The sequence below is a fragment of the Triturus cristatus genome, chromosome 11, assembly GCF_964204655.1.
Source record: "Triturus cristatus chromosome 11, aTriCri1.1, whole genome shotgun sequence".
NCBI classification, from domain to species: Eukaryota; Metazoa; Chordata; class Amphibia; order Caudata; family Salamandridae; genus Triturus; species Triturus cristatus.
The window spans coordinates 1,062,291,129-1,062,308,116 of record NC_140594.1 but is presented as its reverse complement, the minus strand read 5'-3'; the positions used below and the strand labels follow the sequence as shown (position 1 = coordinate 1,062,308,116).

Below are 16,988 nucleotides of genomic sequence, written 5' to 3'. Positions count from 1 at the left end.
TTCTGTAGTGCACATTAAGGATCATTGTATTTAGACTTTTGGTGATGTTTGATTGTTACCCCTGGCGTTGCAAATTTTTGTAAGTGGTATATGAGGCCAGGACGAAGGTGTGGTGTATGTATGTTTTCTGATTAGTGTGGGTTATAAATGCTTGTTTAATGGGGTATGTGAGTAGAATGATGGAATGTTGAAGAGTTATTTTTTATGTTGATTGGCTGTATTTAAAAATGTTTTTTATTGTCTCTCTTTGTTAAAGTTGTGTTGTATTTTCAAAAAGTAATTCTTTTGAATCTAAAAAACAAAAGAATGTTAAATTGAAATAAGCAAAATATGGCTTACGGTGTCATAGATTTCATTTCTATGCACCAGGGAGGGAATGTTTGATGTAATAACAGTATTGGCAATTTTTTTGTGGTGTTATATTTGAGGCTCAGCCTTACTGATTGGAGCCAAGACCCCTCATTTGTTCTTTAGGACCTGGTAATCCGCATTTCTGACTATGCCGACTCCCGGCTTGTTGCGACAGGAGTGCTGCCAGAGGTTGGTGGGAGGTTGCGCCTTTTCCTGGTAGCTTGGCGTCTCTCGACGTCCGACAAGTGGATCCTGAATGTCATGGAGCAGGGTTACCGGATCAAGTTCATTTCCCCTCCTCCTGCATCGGGCAGGGTGCAGTCCCCCGTACCAAAGGATGTATCTCGTTGTCTAGCCCTGTTGGACGGAGTTCAGTCTCTGTTTTTGAAGAAGGCGATTGTGCCTGTTCCCCGGTCGGAGTGGGGTCAGGGGACCTATTCTGTCATCTTTCTCATACGAAGGTCATCAATGTTCACGGTTCCATGGGTCAGGTTGCATATTCGCCCATTGCTGTGGCATCTTCACAGCTTGCTGTGGCATCTTCACTGCTTGCTGTGGCATCTTCACTGCTTGGTGCCTTTCCCTGTTCAGGACTTCTCCGTGCGTGTTCTAGTATGTCCGGGGGTAGTGACCGCTCTGCAATGGGGATAGACTCTTCAAATCTCTACAGGGGCATGTGACTGCGTACTTCCCCCCCCCCCCCCCCCCCCCCCCCGCCTGTGGTGTTGACGACGGATGCAAGTGCATCAGGTTGGGGTGCTACTCTAGGTCAGTGGACTGTGCAGGCTTGTTGGCAAGGCTTGGAGTACTGCCAGTCCTCTAACTGGAAGGAATTGTCTGCTGTGGAGCGGGCCCTCCAGTTCTTTCAGGTTCTTCTGCTGGGTTGCAATGTTCTGGTGCGGTATGAAAACACTGTAACTGTGGCTTACGGCAATCATTAGGGCAGTACTCGCAGGCCGTCCTTGAATCTGATGGTCTGTGCGATTGCTGGTTGGGCGGAACTTCATCTCCTGGAAATTTCTGCTCCGCACATCCGGGGCTTGGACACTGTGGTGGTGAATGCACTGCGTCGCAGGCTTCCATCCTCTCTGACTTTGTGCCTCTCTCCCAGGGTGTTCCAGTTGATTTGCCAGAAGTGTCATGGCGGATTTGTTCGCTTCCAGGACCAATGCTCTGCTTCCCCTCTTTTGTTCCCAGATTCCAGAACCGGGAGCATTTGGGTGGAGGCCTTGTCTCTCCAGTGGGCCCCCTTGGTTACTGTATGCCTTCCCTCCTTTTCCTCTCATTCCTGCATTTCTGCTTAAGGTCCAGAGGGTGGGAGCTCAGGTGGTGGCTGTGTTACCTCACTTGGCCAGGAGGTCTTGGTTCACATTGTTACTGAGTCTGGTGGTGGGTCCTCATTGGATCTTCCCTCGCTGCCTGTCTCCCCTGAGGACTGCCCCTCCTTCCCTGCTGGTCCCTCTCACCTTGGTGGTGTGGAGGTTGAACGGCTGTCTCTAGGGGCCCGGGGTTTGCCTGACCACATTACTGTGGTGCAGGCCTCCTGTAGGAGGTCCACGCTGTCTTCTTATTCTAAGCATTGGGTTTCTCTCACCTGGTGTTTCGGGCTTGGTCTGTCTTCTACCTCTTGCCCTTTTGCTGGTATTCTGCAGTTTGTTTTGGACGGGTTCCACAAACATTACGCTTTGTCTACCCTGAAGGGCCAGTGGGCTGCTATTCTGGCTTTCTGGGATCCGGCTTCTTTGTCCTCTTCGGATGGGTTGTTGGTGTCTTGTTTGTTCCAGAGTTTCTCTCTCTCCTCTCCTGCTGTTCGTTCTTCTGCATCTCCGTGGGATCTTTCTCTGGTCCTACATGCTCTACAGTCATTTCCTTTTGAGCCTTTGGTGTCTGTTGATCTCAAGTTCCTGTCTTTTAAGGTGGCCTTTCTGGTTGCCATTACCTTGGCTCAGAGGTTGGTTGAACTCACTGCATTGCATTGTTCTCCTCCCTTCTTGAGGTTTATGGACGACCATGTGGTCCGCTGTTTGGATCCTAGTTTTCTGCCTAAAAGGTGTTCTAGGTTTCATACTTCTCAGGAGTTGGGCTTGCCTTCTCTCTACCCTTCTCCTGCTGATAATTTGTTGCACACTCTTGATGTTAAGCGTGCTTTGACCATGTATGTAGACAGGTCGGCTGCTTTTCGGTCTTTAGACTGTCTGTGACCTTTGGGCAAGCTGGTCATGGGAATGTTGCTGCACGGCTTACAGTGGGTCATTGGATCAAGTCTGTTATTTCTTTGGCCTATCAGGGCTCTGATTTGCCTTGTTTTTCTGGGATACAGGCCCAGTCTACGAAGGGGGTCTCATCTTCCTGAGCTGCCTTTCATGGGTGTCCCTGGATGAGATCTGCTGTGCTGGGACTTGGGCTTCTGACTCTACCTTTGTGAAGTATTACTGATTGAATTGTGCCCTGAATGACTGTTTGTATTTTGGTTGTGGTGTTTTGCATGCTGTAGAGCCTGTTGGTCTCCCTTGATTCTGTTATGCTAGTAAACGTTTCACTTTGGTGCTCTTTACCCCTGTGTGCGGTCTGTTTTGTTTCTGCTGGTGTTCCAAAGACCTTCATGTGTTTGGTTGCTTTTGTGTGCCTTATTAGTTATGATTGGGTCGATTAGGACTAAAAGTAATGAGGATCACCGGTAAGTAATCATAGCATTATAAAGCATAGGGTGGAGGACAAGCAGTCCTGGGACGTGGGCACAACACGTGAACAATAATGGAACTCTTTGGAAAGTGTAGGCAATTAGGCCTTGAGATTTCAATTCTCAATAGGTACAGGATACAATGAGTATCTGTCTCTGACCCTGCCTCCCATGTCCTCTGTATCATGGGCCTTGGACACGCTACATTGGCTGCCTGTACCTAAAAGAGTGATTTTTAAATCTCTCGTCTTGGTGCATAAAGTAATTCTTCAGGTTGGTCAGCTATACCAGCAAGAATAAATTGTGCACTCTCAACTGGCCTAGCCACTGCGCACACCCAACTCCAAAATTTTGGTCATCCCCAAGTTCAAACGCTCTTGTATTGGAGGCCTATCTTTTTCGGTTCAGGCTGCACCCTTGTTGAAAAATATGCCCGCAGCCCCCTCTCTGCGCTACATTGAGGCACTTTTTTGCTTTCAGAAACATCTATAGGCTTGGGTCAGCACTGTTTAATGCCAGTTAATTGAAGTAATCTTGCTTTTGCCGTTATCTGCGCCAGGTAGCCTTTCAGACGACAGTTGGTATTTAACAAATAAATAACAAAGATGTCAAGATGTCCCTAGGAAAAGAAATAAATGTTGTCTGATAATATGTTATCTGGCAGTATTCCCCTTAAATTACATTAAAAAAAATAGGTATTACAAACTTTTCAAAAAGGAATGGGTATGCAATTTCACACATTGCAAACATTTTTTTACCACATTCAAAAATGTTTTTTTGATCCTGCGCCAAATTATGAAAATTCCATCATTAGCTGATAAGCAGACATTCATGTTAGTATATTTATTTATTTGTCTGTTGGAGTTCGAATCTACCTGCCTGTTACCACCAACCCTAAACTGCTAAGGGAAGTTTGGTAGTGACTTCAATCAAAATGACAAAAATGTGTGTTTGCAAAACATTATGTGCTTCATATTTAGGGGCCGATTCCGATCTCGTTCGGAAAGCATACGACCAAATTGGTTCCAGAATGCTCCCTGTACAACTCGGATCGGGGGAGTCCGACCGAGCGATTTGGATGCATCCGGATACGATTCAGTCGGACTCCAATTGACTTCAATGGGAGCCTGTGTTCCGAACGTGACCACAGGCTCCCATTGAAGAAAGGGGTGGCTGGGGAAAATCGTGCACCCTTTGGCGGGCACCCCATCTAAAATGGAGTAACTGGTGTAACTAAAGTAAAACATTTGCTCTTCTGCTTTCCCCCCTCGTCACTTTCCTCCCAACTGACCAAAGATATGAGGTCAGCTACCTGCAAAACATTGTGCCTTAGATTGGTCATGGCTTATATAATAGTGTTTTAAGGAAGATTTGTCCATCGAGAAGTCTCCATCTTTATTTACTGTAGCTTGTCCCAGCCTTCATTCTCTCAGTCCTTCTATTTTACGGTGTCCCGATGGAATAAACGTTACACAAAAAAGTAGGTCCTCGGAGCTTATTTTGGTAGAAAATCTTGTAGAAGGTCGGTACAAATGTAATACCAGAGCATTAGCAGTTTTTGAACGAAAATGACTGAGCAAACCTTGGACGTGGGTAGGTTTGAGCTGAATTTAACTCCAGATGTAATTGATAGAGTACAGTATCTCTACAGCTGCACAAATGCATATACACATGCATCAAATTGTGTCCCGGAGCAGTTGGTATATTTCCAGCTGGATGTCATCATTATTACTGTGGTACTTGGGACACGAAGGATTGATTGGTTTGCTACTGATTTTTAGAACATTACAGGACAAATATTATTTGTGGTTGGAATAAATTGCAAACTGAATTCCTGAATTAAGGAACATTCTGTACTGGAGGTGGTGTACTCGTGGTTAATCCAAGTAGGTAAATGATAAGCTTGCCCTATAGTTTTATTTTGATAAAAAAAGATTGTGCCAATGAGTTTGTTTCCAAAAGTTGGGTTTTCTCTACAACGGAGAAAATTGTTGCTTGTCGTGAGTAATGACCACCCCTCTGTACTGGGCTAAGGGAGTGTAGATGGAGGAGGCATGCAATAAATCTTCCAGTATCTAGACAGTCATGTTGAATGATCAGACTCGGTCAGAAACGATAAGCACAAGGTTAGTTGGTCTGTTTTGCAACCTAGAAAGTTTAGACATGGGGTTCTTTTTCAGAGGATTCCATAGTTAGGCGTTTATAGTCTTGTCTTATTTCTTTGACACAAAGTCTAGGGAAAGAAGAGACCCAATGCTAGACTAGACTAGGTATAAAGCTATGTACATTTCGATACTTATTATTTATTCTTAAATGTACCCTTAATGTAAAACGGGTGTCTGCTTGATGAAAACACCTGTCGCCACCAGCTTTCGAAGGTGTGTACAGGAAAATGGTTGAACAACAGGAACGGGCAAACAGAGGGGGCAGATGCACTGGCACCAGATGAGTGGGGTTCTGTTTGAATGAGGAGGTGAGCTCGGGGAGCTATCTGCACTGTATTTTATGTGTATGTTGTGAATGGAAGTATGTGGGAGTGGGGTTTTCTTGGCCATGGGGGAGATGCCTCTCTTAGAGTAGGGAAGGCGACCAATCCAGGTCACACTTGCTAGCTAGACGTTTAAAACTGTCTTGAAGTTCCTCCTACATTCTCACCTCCTTAAACCAGTGATCCTAAGGGAATTCGTAACCCCCAGCTCTCTTTTCCTGCTCATCACTTTTCCATTCGATCGGCCACAGGAAAATTCCCTTACTTTTTGGTGGTTGTCAGTACTCACTCTTAGTCTTCAACCTCATTCCTTAGCCTCCTAAACATCTGAAGAATTTTTTAAAACCATCTATCTTCTGCCAGGTCTACTTTCCTTCTTACTTGAGAGGCTAGTGAGAAGACACTTCCTGAAACACCAACTAACCGTACCCACCAGGTGATTTGAATCAGCTGGGAAGGGGGAGGTCAGGGTGGTGACAGAATGGCAGTTTTCAGGGACATTTTCCTGAGGAGGGGATAGGCCACACCTCTGTGATTTTCTGACAGATGTTGTGCTGTGTTATTCAGGTCAGACGTATATGGGCCATTACCTCTGGAAAATGTTAAAGGATCAATCCTTCAGCATTTTCCAGAGGTAGTGAACTTCCATGGACATGGGTCAGCAGTGATCCTAATGCTTCTTCATACTTTCATGTTCTGTAAAGGTTATCGTGTATCTTTTTCACAGAACGTAAGGAAGCAGTTTCCATTGACTCCTTTATGGTGGAGGATGGTAGGGAAGGAGATTAGGGCAGTACAGTCCCTTGTATGTCTCAGCTCACTTGATTACTGTTCTTCCACTTGAACCTAAAATGCTATCTTATCTTTTTCTCATTTTATAATTTCTAAAGCATCCCTTGAATCTCATATATTGATGTTATTTTTATTACATAAATATGCCGGACCGGAGACATTTGTTGTGTTTGACGAAAGGACTTAATCTTGTTATCCAAGAAAGATTCCCGTGCAATGCTTAGTACACTTCTGTTCTTTATTTAACAAGCATTGTCAAAGCCAATAGGTCTCTCCTATGTGATAGTTATTAGTTTTGGTAATGTTTTTAAGCCATGTTGTACACCAGTGGGGTAAATTGGGGTAGAGTCAAGTAGGTTGGATTGGGGTAGACTGGATTCGAGTAGAGTGGATAGATTGTGATAGACTGGAGTGAGGCAGACTAGAGTGGGGCAGGGAAGGTTGGGCTATATTGGGAGTGAAGTCTGGTAGATTGGGGTGGGGCAGATTTGGATGAGGCAGGCCAGATTGGAGCGAAGCGGGCTATAGATTGGAGCAGGGTGGTGTAGATTGGGGTAGAGTGCGGTGGGATGGAGTGGGGCTGATTGGGGGGGATGGAGTAGGGAAGATTGGGGTGGGGTAGATTGGGGCAGATTGGGGTAGAGCGGAGTAGATTGGGTGGATTAGAGTGGGGTAGATTGGGGAGAGTGGAGGAGCGTAAAGTAGAGGAGCTTAGAGTGGTGTGGTTTGGAATGGCATAGAGTGTCTTAAAGTGGAGAGGCTTAGAGTGGAGTAGATTGTTGTGGAGTGGGGTGATGTGGAGTAGCATTTTGTAGAGTGGAGTGGCTTATCGTAAAGTGAAGTGCAGTTTCATAGAATGTAGTGGCATAATGTAGTCTGTCGTACAGTGTTATGTTATGTTATGTTATGTTACGACTATTTATTGTGCGCACAGATACTCCGGCCAAGGAGCGTCCTGGCGCAGAGACAAGGTAGCACGTAACACAACCACAGGCTAAAAACAGAAACTAAGAAACAGCTAAAACAAGAAGGTTTTTATAGCCCTCCGAAAGGTCAGAAGGTCCTCCAGCAAGCGGATTTCAACAGGCAAGGAGTTCCATGCTGACGCAGCCATTACCCTAAACGAGCGGCCTCCCATGCGGCTAAGCCTGAATCTTTATCAGTGGATTAGTCTAGAGTGTTGAATAGTGTAATGATGTGGAGTGAGGTATGCATGGTGTGGTAGTGCACTGCCATTAGACATTCAGTTTTGCTGAGTACAAAGGATAATGTGTGGAAATGTCATCACCAAGTGTATTGATCTGTTTTCATCATATACAGGTATGTTTCCACCACACTTCATAATTACACAAAAATAAACGTAATTTTCTACTTTACTAATTCTGATATGTTCTGCAATATGAGCACAGTTCAATTCTGTAGTGTGCTACAAAAAACGTCTTTCATTTCCCATCAAGTTTGTCACATAAATTCTCTCACTTTGAACTCACTCGGAAGAGCTAGCCTGACATTTGACCTCCGTTTTGAATGCGCATCAAACGTGAGAAGATTAAAGAACAAGATTTAAAGGCCTGATTACAGAAAATGAGCACTCTGAAGGATACAGCATCAAACCAGCAGTGCTCCACCAGACAGGTAAACTATAGCTGGACAGCCTAAAACAAAAGCCAGCAAATAGAAAATAAATGTGAGTTAAAAGGCCAATGGGCGGAATTAATTACCTGGGAAACTTTTAAAATGCCCACAAGAAGTGGTTAGCAAACCAGACAGCTGTGCTGTCTGGCAGACTTCAACCTAAACAAGCATTTGCAAAGCAATAGGTCTCGCATTTACGCGAGCTTATGCTATTGGCATTGGAAATGACAATGCGTTTTAATTATGTTTCAAAAACCAAGACATAAATAAAAGGCATGATCATTTACAATGCCAATAGCTCAAACTCGTGTAAATGCGAGACCTATTGCAAATGCTTGTTTTCCGAGGCTCTTACAAATTGCAGCGAAAGAACGTCGGAAATACATTCGCTGGTCTTCAATGTTTTATGTAGAAGTTCACAATAGGAATTTTAGTGCAAGGTCGTCTCTAGTGCACCGGGGCACACTGCCAGTTATGTTACACAATGACAAATTAATTTTTTGGGAGCCGACGCCAAGACTTGAACCTGGTTCCCTAGCTCTGAAGCCGGCAGTCCGGTCCATTACGCCAGATAAAACCCACAAATGCCCCTCTCTCGAGTCTGGGGCTCTATCTAGCCAGTCTAAATACCACCCTAGGATGGCAGTCTGCAGACCTCACATCCTACAGCAGAGAACGAAGATCAAGTCTCGGCATGGGTGCACCAAGCTGTGTGATTCCAGGCACACCATTTAATCTTCTGTGGCAAGAAAAAAAAAGTGTATTGAAATCTAGTGCTCCTGTAAAGCACTCCATTCCCCATAGGACTCGGAGGAGTTTGTGCAAATGGGTAAATAAACGAGCTAATCTCGGTGCACGCTTTTGAGCCATACTCTCCCAAGCTCCTTCAACATAATGCGAGGAAATATGGCGGTGCATAAGTAATGTGGTTTGTTGTGACTGCCTCAGGAATACAGATTTAATACACCACCATTTTGGAGTGGACTAGGAATTATAAACCCTACTACGAAGGAAAATTGCATCTTGAAAAATCTTTTCCGAAAATGCCAGGGCCTCCCTCTAACGGAAGAAGCCTGGTGACGCAGGAAAGGCGATGCTAACAACATAGCGGCACGGTGTCAGCACCTGCGCTTTTAAATGGCGATGCGTCTCGTGCGTGCCCGTGTAGAATAAAGGTGCGGTATATTTAACGATCAATGGCGCGTCTCTATTTTGTCAAAATGTAATAGTTGAGAATTTTCCTGCAGTCTGCCTACAGCGCTCTGAAGTGGCTGTTGAACTTCCCAATTATAATTAAAATCTGTTTGGAGTCTTTTTAGGCAGCAGTACCCGATAACAGAGCCAAAACAAAGTATATCCAGGTCCTCCGTCTGGTTTACATTGCCTTAAAGAAAAGTAAATGTTTATATTTATAGCAAATATAATGTCAGCTACAACACAACAGGGACCTTTTTCTTTTGTTAAAGCCGAGTTGTTTTCTTTCTGCAACAGCCAAAGTTTTAAGTGATAAAAATGTGTTTAGTACCATGATCAAATAACGTGGAGCATCGTAGACGTAAACAGCTTGAGGTAACCGAAAATAAAATAGTATATGTATGCTGTTTACGAATAACAAACCAAGAAATGGTGGCGGATTAGTTTAGAAAAGCGGTGATTGGGTAACTTTTTTTTTGTTTTGTTTGTTTTTGTTCGATTATCATCAAACTTTGAGGAGTGTAAAGTTCTTTATTCGTATCCAGCAGGGGGAAACAGAATTCTAACAAGGTCCGGGTAAAAAAGAGCATATCAGGAATCTGTGTATTCTGCCTGAGCCCTGTGGAAAGTGATCCGCTGAGGAAAAGGAACATCCAACACAATCGTGTCGTGAGTCAATGCATCAGGACAGCCAACAAGCATAGACACAGTAACATAACATCGACTTTGTAACCATGTGGGAAATGTCGTCCTCAATACCAGTCTTGTTTAAACATTGACGTGCTTCACTTGAGGACTCCAGGTCGATTTGTCACTGGTTACGCATTAACCTTCTGAGGTGAAGACTGGCCGAGGATGGGACAGGGCGAAGTTGGGTCGAGTGTCTCAGTCATTTGAAGCACTTCCCAACACATGCCAGATAAGTGCCCGTTTGTCTTACTAGCTGCCGGGTACATGGATTCGGTTTGTAACTGGGAGATTTGTCTGCAGCAGGGCAGGATTATTTGTCTTTCTGCTGTTGGTTTCCTGATAAATAATTGTACCATCGACTCATTAGTGCTTAACAGAGATAAGGAGCTTGAACTGAGGATACTGAAAAATGAGACGAGAATAACAAACAGAGAGGTGCGCGCGCGCGCCACACCGAGACATCTGTTTCCTATTATCGTGCACGCCTCTGTGCACGATAATTGCTAACAGATGTCGAGCCTGCTTGTAACCGATAGGCCATGGGCGGAGCAATAGGCCATGGGCAGAGCAATGCACCCGCCTTTGGCCAATTGCGTGCTGTCTTTGTTAAAAAGACGCACGCAAAGGCCAATAGTGTGGGCCAAAACGAAAAGCACGCGCACGAGCGTGTGTGATTCTTAGGTTAGTTTTAGAAGCCCCTACATAAAGTCTTCGCCAGAACAGCGCATGCGCGCTGTTACAGGCTCGACCTAAAAAGTGCCCACACACCAAAAAGAACTTGGAAGCTCAGTTATTGTTCTAAGGCAAAAAATTATAAACTCTCTCAAATAATTTCTTATTGCTGAAAAAAATGCATTTCTCAGAGTGTACCGGTAATGCAGCAAACTCTTCGAGTTGTTTTGTATTTCAGAGAAATTTGGGAAGTCTGCAGCAACTGTGACACTCGCTGTTTCACAGTGTGACAATTTATTTTGATGATGTGATGTCAAGTGAAGTTCATGATTATTTATGATTTGTGCACCTCAGCCTCTAATGCGTTTATCATCTGGTGAGGTTTTCTTCCTAAGACTAAGTTTTGCTGGATGTCAGACCCGTTTTGTGCAGATATGAGCTACTGGGCCCTAATTGCCAAGGTCCTGGGCTCTTCACCAGGATCAAGTACAACCCTTTCTGAGCTTGATTCTCATGGTAGTGAGGGCAATCCGTTACAGGCTTCTCAGGGAGGTAGTGTGGGTCAGCACAATCTCCGATCTCAACCAACTAGTACATTAACTTTAATGTCCAAACCATGGTTTTCTTCACACAGTAGTACACCTTACTAAACAATTCAGTTTACGAATACAGGGCGATACCCCAGATTCCTACTCCCATATGGGTGCTTCACTTCATCCCTCCTCTCCTTGCTTTTCCCACACTGGGGACTCTGTGTAGAATCGTCCCCCATCATGCTTAGGTAGAAGCATAAAAAAGGCTCAGATGCAGATTACGTTTAAGTCAAATGTACACCCAGTTCACTGTTCACAAAAAGTCTTAAGTCCTTCCACTTACCTCAGTGCATTTGCAGTGGCTCAGGCTAACCGCAGGCTAAGGCCTGCGGTAATCACGTGCATCCTCAACAACTGCCTGAAGCGGTAATTGGGGGCAGTCAAAGGTCCTGTCTTGAACTAAAAACTTCTTCACCTTGAACAGTAGAACCTGCATCTCTACCACACGGCAAGAGGGGGGGTTGTTAGGCCACACTCAAACTGAGGATCAGACCGTTTATCTCTATCAGTAAATCACAAGACACAATAAGCTGCCACCACAGCTTTATGTGCTAAACCCAGTTCAAAGACATTGGTCCTGTGCCTGCTATGAAAGCATGCTTGGTGCACACCCCTAGGTCACTGTACCAGTCCTGCATGATTAAAACAGACCTAGGCCTCTGCACACAAGTTAGATTAGTGTGACGCCAGGGCCAAAATAAAAGTCTGGATACCTGAGATGCATCTGGTTGGACAGAAGTACTAGCCTGTATATCATACAGAGAGGACACAAGGTAATTCTACGTCGTAATATTGAGTTACAAGTTTTTTTTGTGTGGGATTTTGCCGAAACCCCGGTATGCTATAACTTTGTGGCCAAATAAAACAAGCATTTGTAATGCAATAGGTCTCACATTTCTGATAGTTTAAGCAATTAGCATTGTAAATGACAATGCCTTTTATTTATGTTTTGAAAACCAAAACATAAATAAAAGGCAGTCATTTATAATGCCAATAGCTCTAACTCACGTAAATGCAAGACTTATTGCATTGGAAATGTTTGTTTCAGTTTATTGCAGGTTTGTGAGGCGACTAGATTGCTTTGACGCTAGGAGTAATCTATCATAATTCTTACCACAATTTACTGTTCCACGCCAGCACTAGCACTAGCACCAGCACCAATGATAGAAACACCATCAGTACTCATTACTGCCCTAAGTACTTGCCCCTGGTTAAGTGGCAAATGACGTTCAGTCAGAGCAATTTCACGAGTTAAGACCCCCCACCACCCTTTTTAGCAGCATTTTATCAGTAGTTGTGAATCTGTGGGGCACTGTAGCAGGACCACTCGCTTTACCTTTGCCGATAGCGAATTACTGAGCACTCACCTAAAATAACCTGCTTAATGAAGAACTCTGTGTGCAAACGAAAGATACCGAGTCTCAACTGCTAAATAGGCAGCGACTCAGTTTATAAAGTCTATGCAGCCAACATGGCGGCCGGGGGAGGGAGGTACGAGGTTGCTATTGAGAATCAGCGCCATCACACGCAGTTATGCCCAAGAGACCATGAGGGCGGCTACAAAACTGCCAGTACCAAAGGAAATCCGGACTACAACCCCTTCATGCACAGACAACGCACCATGAAGAAGATGCACGTAGCCTGCAACTCTCCCAAAACCCATATGGTCCCGCTATTCGAGATGGCCTCACCCTTTGTAAAATGTGCATAAGGACTGTGGAGAGAACGGAGTAAGTCGCCGAAGAGTGAGAGTAATAACAGCGGCATCGCAGTGCGTGTGCACCTACTAAGTAGCCAACCAACTGGAAGCTGAGGGGAAAATGAAAGGGCTTGCCCGCTATTATTTAAAAAAATAAATGTAGCGGCAGGCTATGCTGTTCAAAGAAAATACATACAGAGATACTATATACATGGCAGTGGAGCGGGGAGGGAGAGTTTAAAAAATAATAATGATCGTGCACAGTGTGTGGCCCCATTGTGAGATGATGGATTATGAGGCAATGGCGGAAAATCCATAACTATGGGGAAAACACTGCAGCCTTGAAAGTGCGTAATTCCACAGGTCTTGATTATGAGGCATAATGTGCCACATTACTTGGCAGAATTAACTATTCTCTCACCTTAACACACATTAAAGGTTTCACCTCACTAGTGCCAGTTTAAACACTAGATTACGTGATTTTGTGCGGAGCACGGGAGCTGTAATAAATGTCATTGCATTTTTAATGCTTGTCGCCTGTAGTACAATGTGCACATATGTACTATTGAATTATTGGACATTTTAGCTGTTTGTAAATGTATACTGCATTGTAATGAATTTGATCTGTTTTGATCCAGAAACACATTTTTTTGTTGGAATCTAGAACGTATGCAGGAAATAGTTAATTATGTGGCATATAGGATCAATCCCTAACTAGGCAGAACACGAGCAGCCACAGCATCGTGTAACTCCATTGGCCCTGCACATATATTAATTATTAATTTATGAAATGACAACAGAGTCCTTTTCCCTACTACGCCAGAAGATGGCAATCAAAGCACACAGAATGAGAGAAACTGCTCAAAGAAGAAATGCTGTTCTGAAGAAATATGACAGATTCTTAAGAAGACTGCAATCAACTATGAACAAGTTTAAGAACACGAAGGGTGCCCGCGAGCGATGCACTTAATGAGCCATGACTAGAGAGGAAAGCCAGATGGCGCCTCTGCTTGTAACTGTGCGGCTAACTGCATGCTCTAGGCCACACAAAAAGCTGTGGTCTGCTTTTTAAAGCCCACTCCCTAAATGTCTCATCAGTGCAGTGCATGCGCTGGCTCAGGCGAGACCTAAAAACAAAAATTACGTTTTTCACAAAGTGAACAGAAGCATGATCCTGCTAAAATGTCATGGCACGTTCTATGTAGTGCTTAGATCATCATTCCGCCGCTTCAATGTGCTGAAGAGGTGGGGAAGTAGGAGAGTGACATGAAAAGGAAAGGGCTTGTGGGCTTGGCGCGGGGAGATTAAAGTGTTTTGCCTTGAATCATTCAGTATGCATTCAAATGCCAGAGATGGGATTAGGACCCAGGTCTCCACATTGTAGCTTCTTGGCCACTAGCCTGTCACCTTCAAGATACTGTATCTGCTTCGCTCTGTGGCGTTTGCTGTCTTAAAGGTTATTTATTACGTACCAGTGAATAATATTGATCTAAATGTAGTGCCATCATAGCACCAGCTGACCCTTGTTTGCTAGCAGTTGTGCAGGTTTAGAGTGGGAGACTTTTTTGTTTATTGCTCGACTTAGATGCTAGATCAGACTTCCCGCGATGCAGGTAATAATTCATCTTTTTTCCATTTCAGTAAGAAAGAGAGAAGAGTGGATAACATTGAGGTGCAGCAGTTCATTGCAAGAAAAGCAGATCTCCTTTTTTCTCTTTCGTGGAAGCCAAACACAGCATCAATAACAGAAAAGAATGAAGAGACAGAAGGTAAACAGCGTAATTTGGTAAACCAATGCCAAAACAAACGTGTAAATACACGTTTACCTCTTAGGCAAGCCAGGAATATTACTATGGTTTTTTTCAAACATCACTTTAATTGCCCACTATTAAAACCCAAAGTCTTTCTAGAAAATATGAATGGAAAATCCTATTTGAATGACTGATGCTTTGTGCGGCATGTACTTTAAACGCGATGACCTGTACAATATATATGTACAGGAACATCGCAAATAGATGTTGTATGAACACTACATGCGGTTCTTTAGTCGGATGATATTCTTCTAAAATGGATTCACATATTTGTGTCAGTGAGCAATAAATCAGTGTAAGTTCTCTAATTTCTAACTCAAACAACAGAAAACCTATTTTAGGTACTAGTTAATCTTCTTGTAATCTTACAATATTTTATCCTATTCATGGGTCATTTGTTATAGTTGTGTTCAATTCGTGAATGGCAAAGTGCTATGAAGGTGCATGGCTTAATAAAGAACCACAGTTCTGTGTGGTAGATGTTTTGTACTTTGCGCCTACTCTGTTTTAGCAAGCTGCGAGGAAGTGAAGTTTGAGTCAGTCTGCTTGGATTTGAACTCAAGACCTAAAGATCACTGCATATGGCTGTAGCAGGCATTCACTTCACTGAACCATTGTAAGGGTTCAAGATGATTGTATTGCTGTCAGTGCTTGTTATTTACGCTTTCTAATACATACCTTTTCCAGGGGCTTTCTATGCAATGTTCAGTCCATCCTTGCGAAAGCACAAAAGAGGTCAACTGTCTCAACTTGACCTCGGCCCTTGCATCATTTACTTTATGCAATGAGGGTCTTCTTCTGCAACTGAATAGTAGATGCTACTTTCGATGGGCCAAGTGCAGCTCACTGCATATGTTTTTTTTCTGTCCAGCATCATGTTCCAACATCAGCCACTAGATATAGAAAGGATGTCTAATCTGCATAGTTATCTCTGCTACCATGCCAATTTATCCACCTTTCCCTGAATTTCGAAATTTGTATTGTAACATAGTGACTGAAATGCACTCTAGCCTTCCAAGTTTACATCCCAATTTGTTTGCCTGTATGGTTACTTTCTCAATGTGAAACTAACTTTCAACTAGTCATGAAGTGTCAAATTTTGTGCCACACTTTGTCACAGATTGCTTTTTATTTGAGAATGTTTGGAATCTGCATGCAGCTGATACAGTTGTCTAATTTAATTGCAGCTTACTACGCTGTAATGCCTCCCTTGGAGCAGTTCATGGATGTACCCAACAGAAAGAAGCGGGAGATGTTTTTCCGAGATATTGAACGTGGGGATGTTGTGATTGGAAGGATCAGTTCCATTCGTGAATTTGGATTTTTCATTGTATTGAGCTGTCTGGGTAGTGGGATTCTAAGAGATGTCTTGCCACTAGAAATATCCGTAAGTACCAATTTCCCATGTTCCGCCTAGTAGGCCAATAGAAGAGGCCATATTTTGTAGCAGTTTAAAGTCATTTACTGACCTGAGCAGATGAAACCCAACAAATGTATCCAAGATTGCAATCATAGATTTGATTTTTGCATTAAAGATTTCAGTGCCATTTTGTGTAGAGCAGCAATGTTGAAAGCAGGGCAGCCCTTTCCTTTTCAGTTGCATATTCATTTCAAACTGTGTCTGTCTTACTTCATAGAGCTGATGCGAGTGAGAGTATTTGGCAGCCTGCCTGCCTCAGTATCTTTTACAGGGATTTAAAATGTTAAAAACAAAAGTGCTTTTAGATCAGTACATCTACGAAAATTATCAGAGCATAAACCGATTTGGGAAACTTGGATCTACAAATTAGCTAATTTACAATTCTTTTGTAATCTGTTTGGAAAATTGTTTACATAAGCCACTTATATTTTAGCATTTTCTTGCTACGCAATTTTCAACGCCTAATATCTTCAACATATAGTTCAATATTATCCTTGAAGTTCCACTGGTAAACCCACTCAGTCCTTGCACAGTGGCAGTGAGACAATGGAATGATATGTTAAAAATGATGAGTATTAAGGTTCCAATAACTCGTCACTGCAGCATTGTCATTTTCTCCATGGTTCATTTATCGTGGCCAGTAGTGTATTTTTAGTACCTGAACACTGCTAAATTGCTTCGAGAAGCAGTGATGTAAGAGCAAAAACCCATATCTGTATTAATGTAATTGATTAAGCCTTAGCAACAATTCTGCTTGATCTTTTTCTAAATTCTAAACCCACCAATTTAAGTACGGGTAGGAAAATAAATTCGTAGGAGGAAGTAAGCTTTTTATCCTCCTGAGGTTCCGTAACCTGAAGTTATGGCTGTGATCCTGCAGGATCAATGAAATTGAGTATAGTTATTCTAACCCTACAACATTTACATCACAAAGTCCCTTCAACACAACAGTACTGTTAATTA

The 16,988-nt window shown here is 43.3% G+C and overlaps 1 protein-coding gene across 1 annotated transcript in view; it reads left to right on the top strand.

Moving 5' to 3' along the window:
* TTC14 (tetratricopeptide repeat domain 14) overlaps positions 1 to 16,988 on the top strand; it is a 71,036-nt gene that overhangs the window by 12,819 nt on the left and 41,229 nt on the right. Inside the window, exons 2-3 of the mRNA XM_085635383.1 lie at positions 14,436 to 14,563; positions 15,793 to 15,992. Of these exons, the coding sequence (XP_085491509.1) occupies positions 14,436 to 14,563; positions 15,793 to 15,992 (328 nt within the window). The remainder of the gene's footprint in view (positions 1 to 14,435; positions 14,564 to 15,792; positions 15,993 to 16,988) is intronic.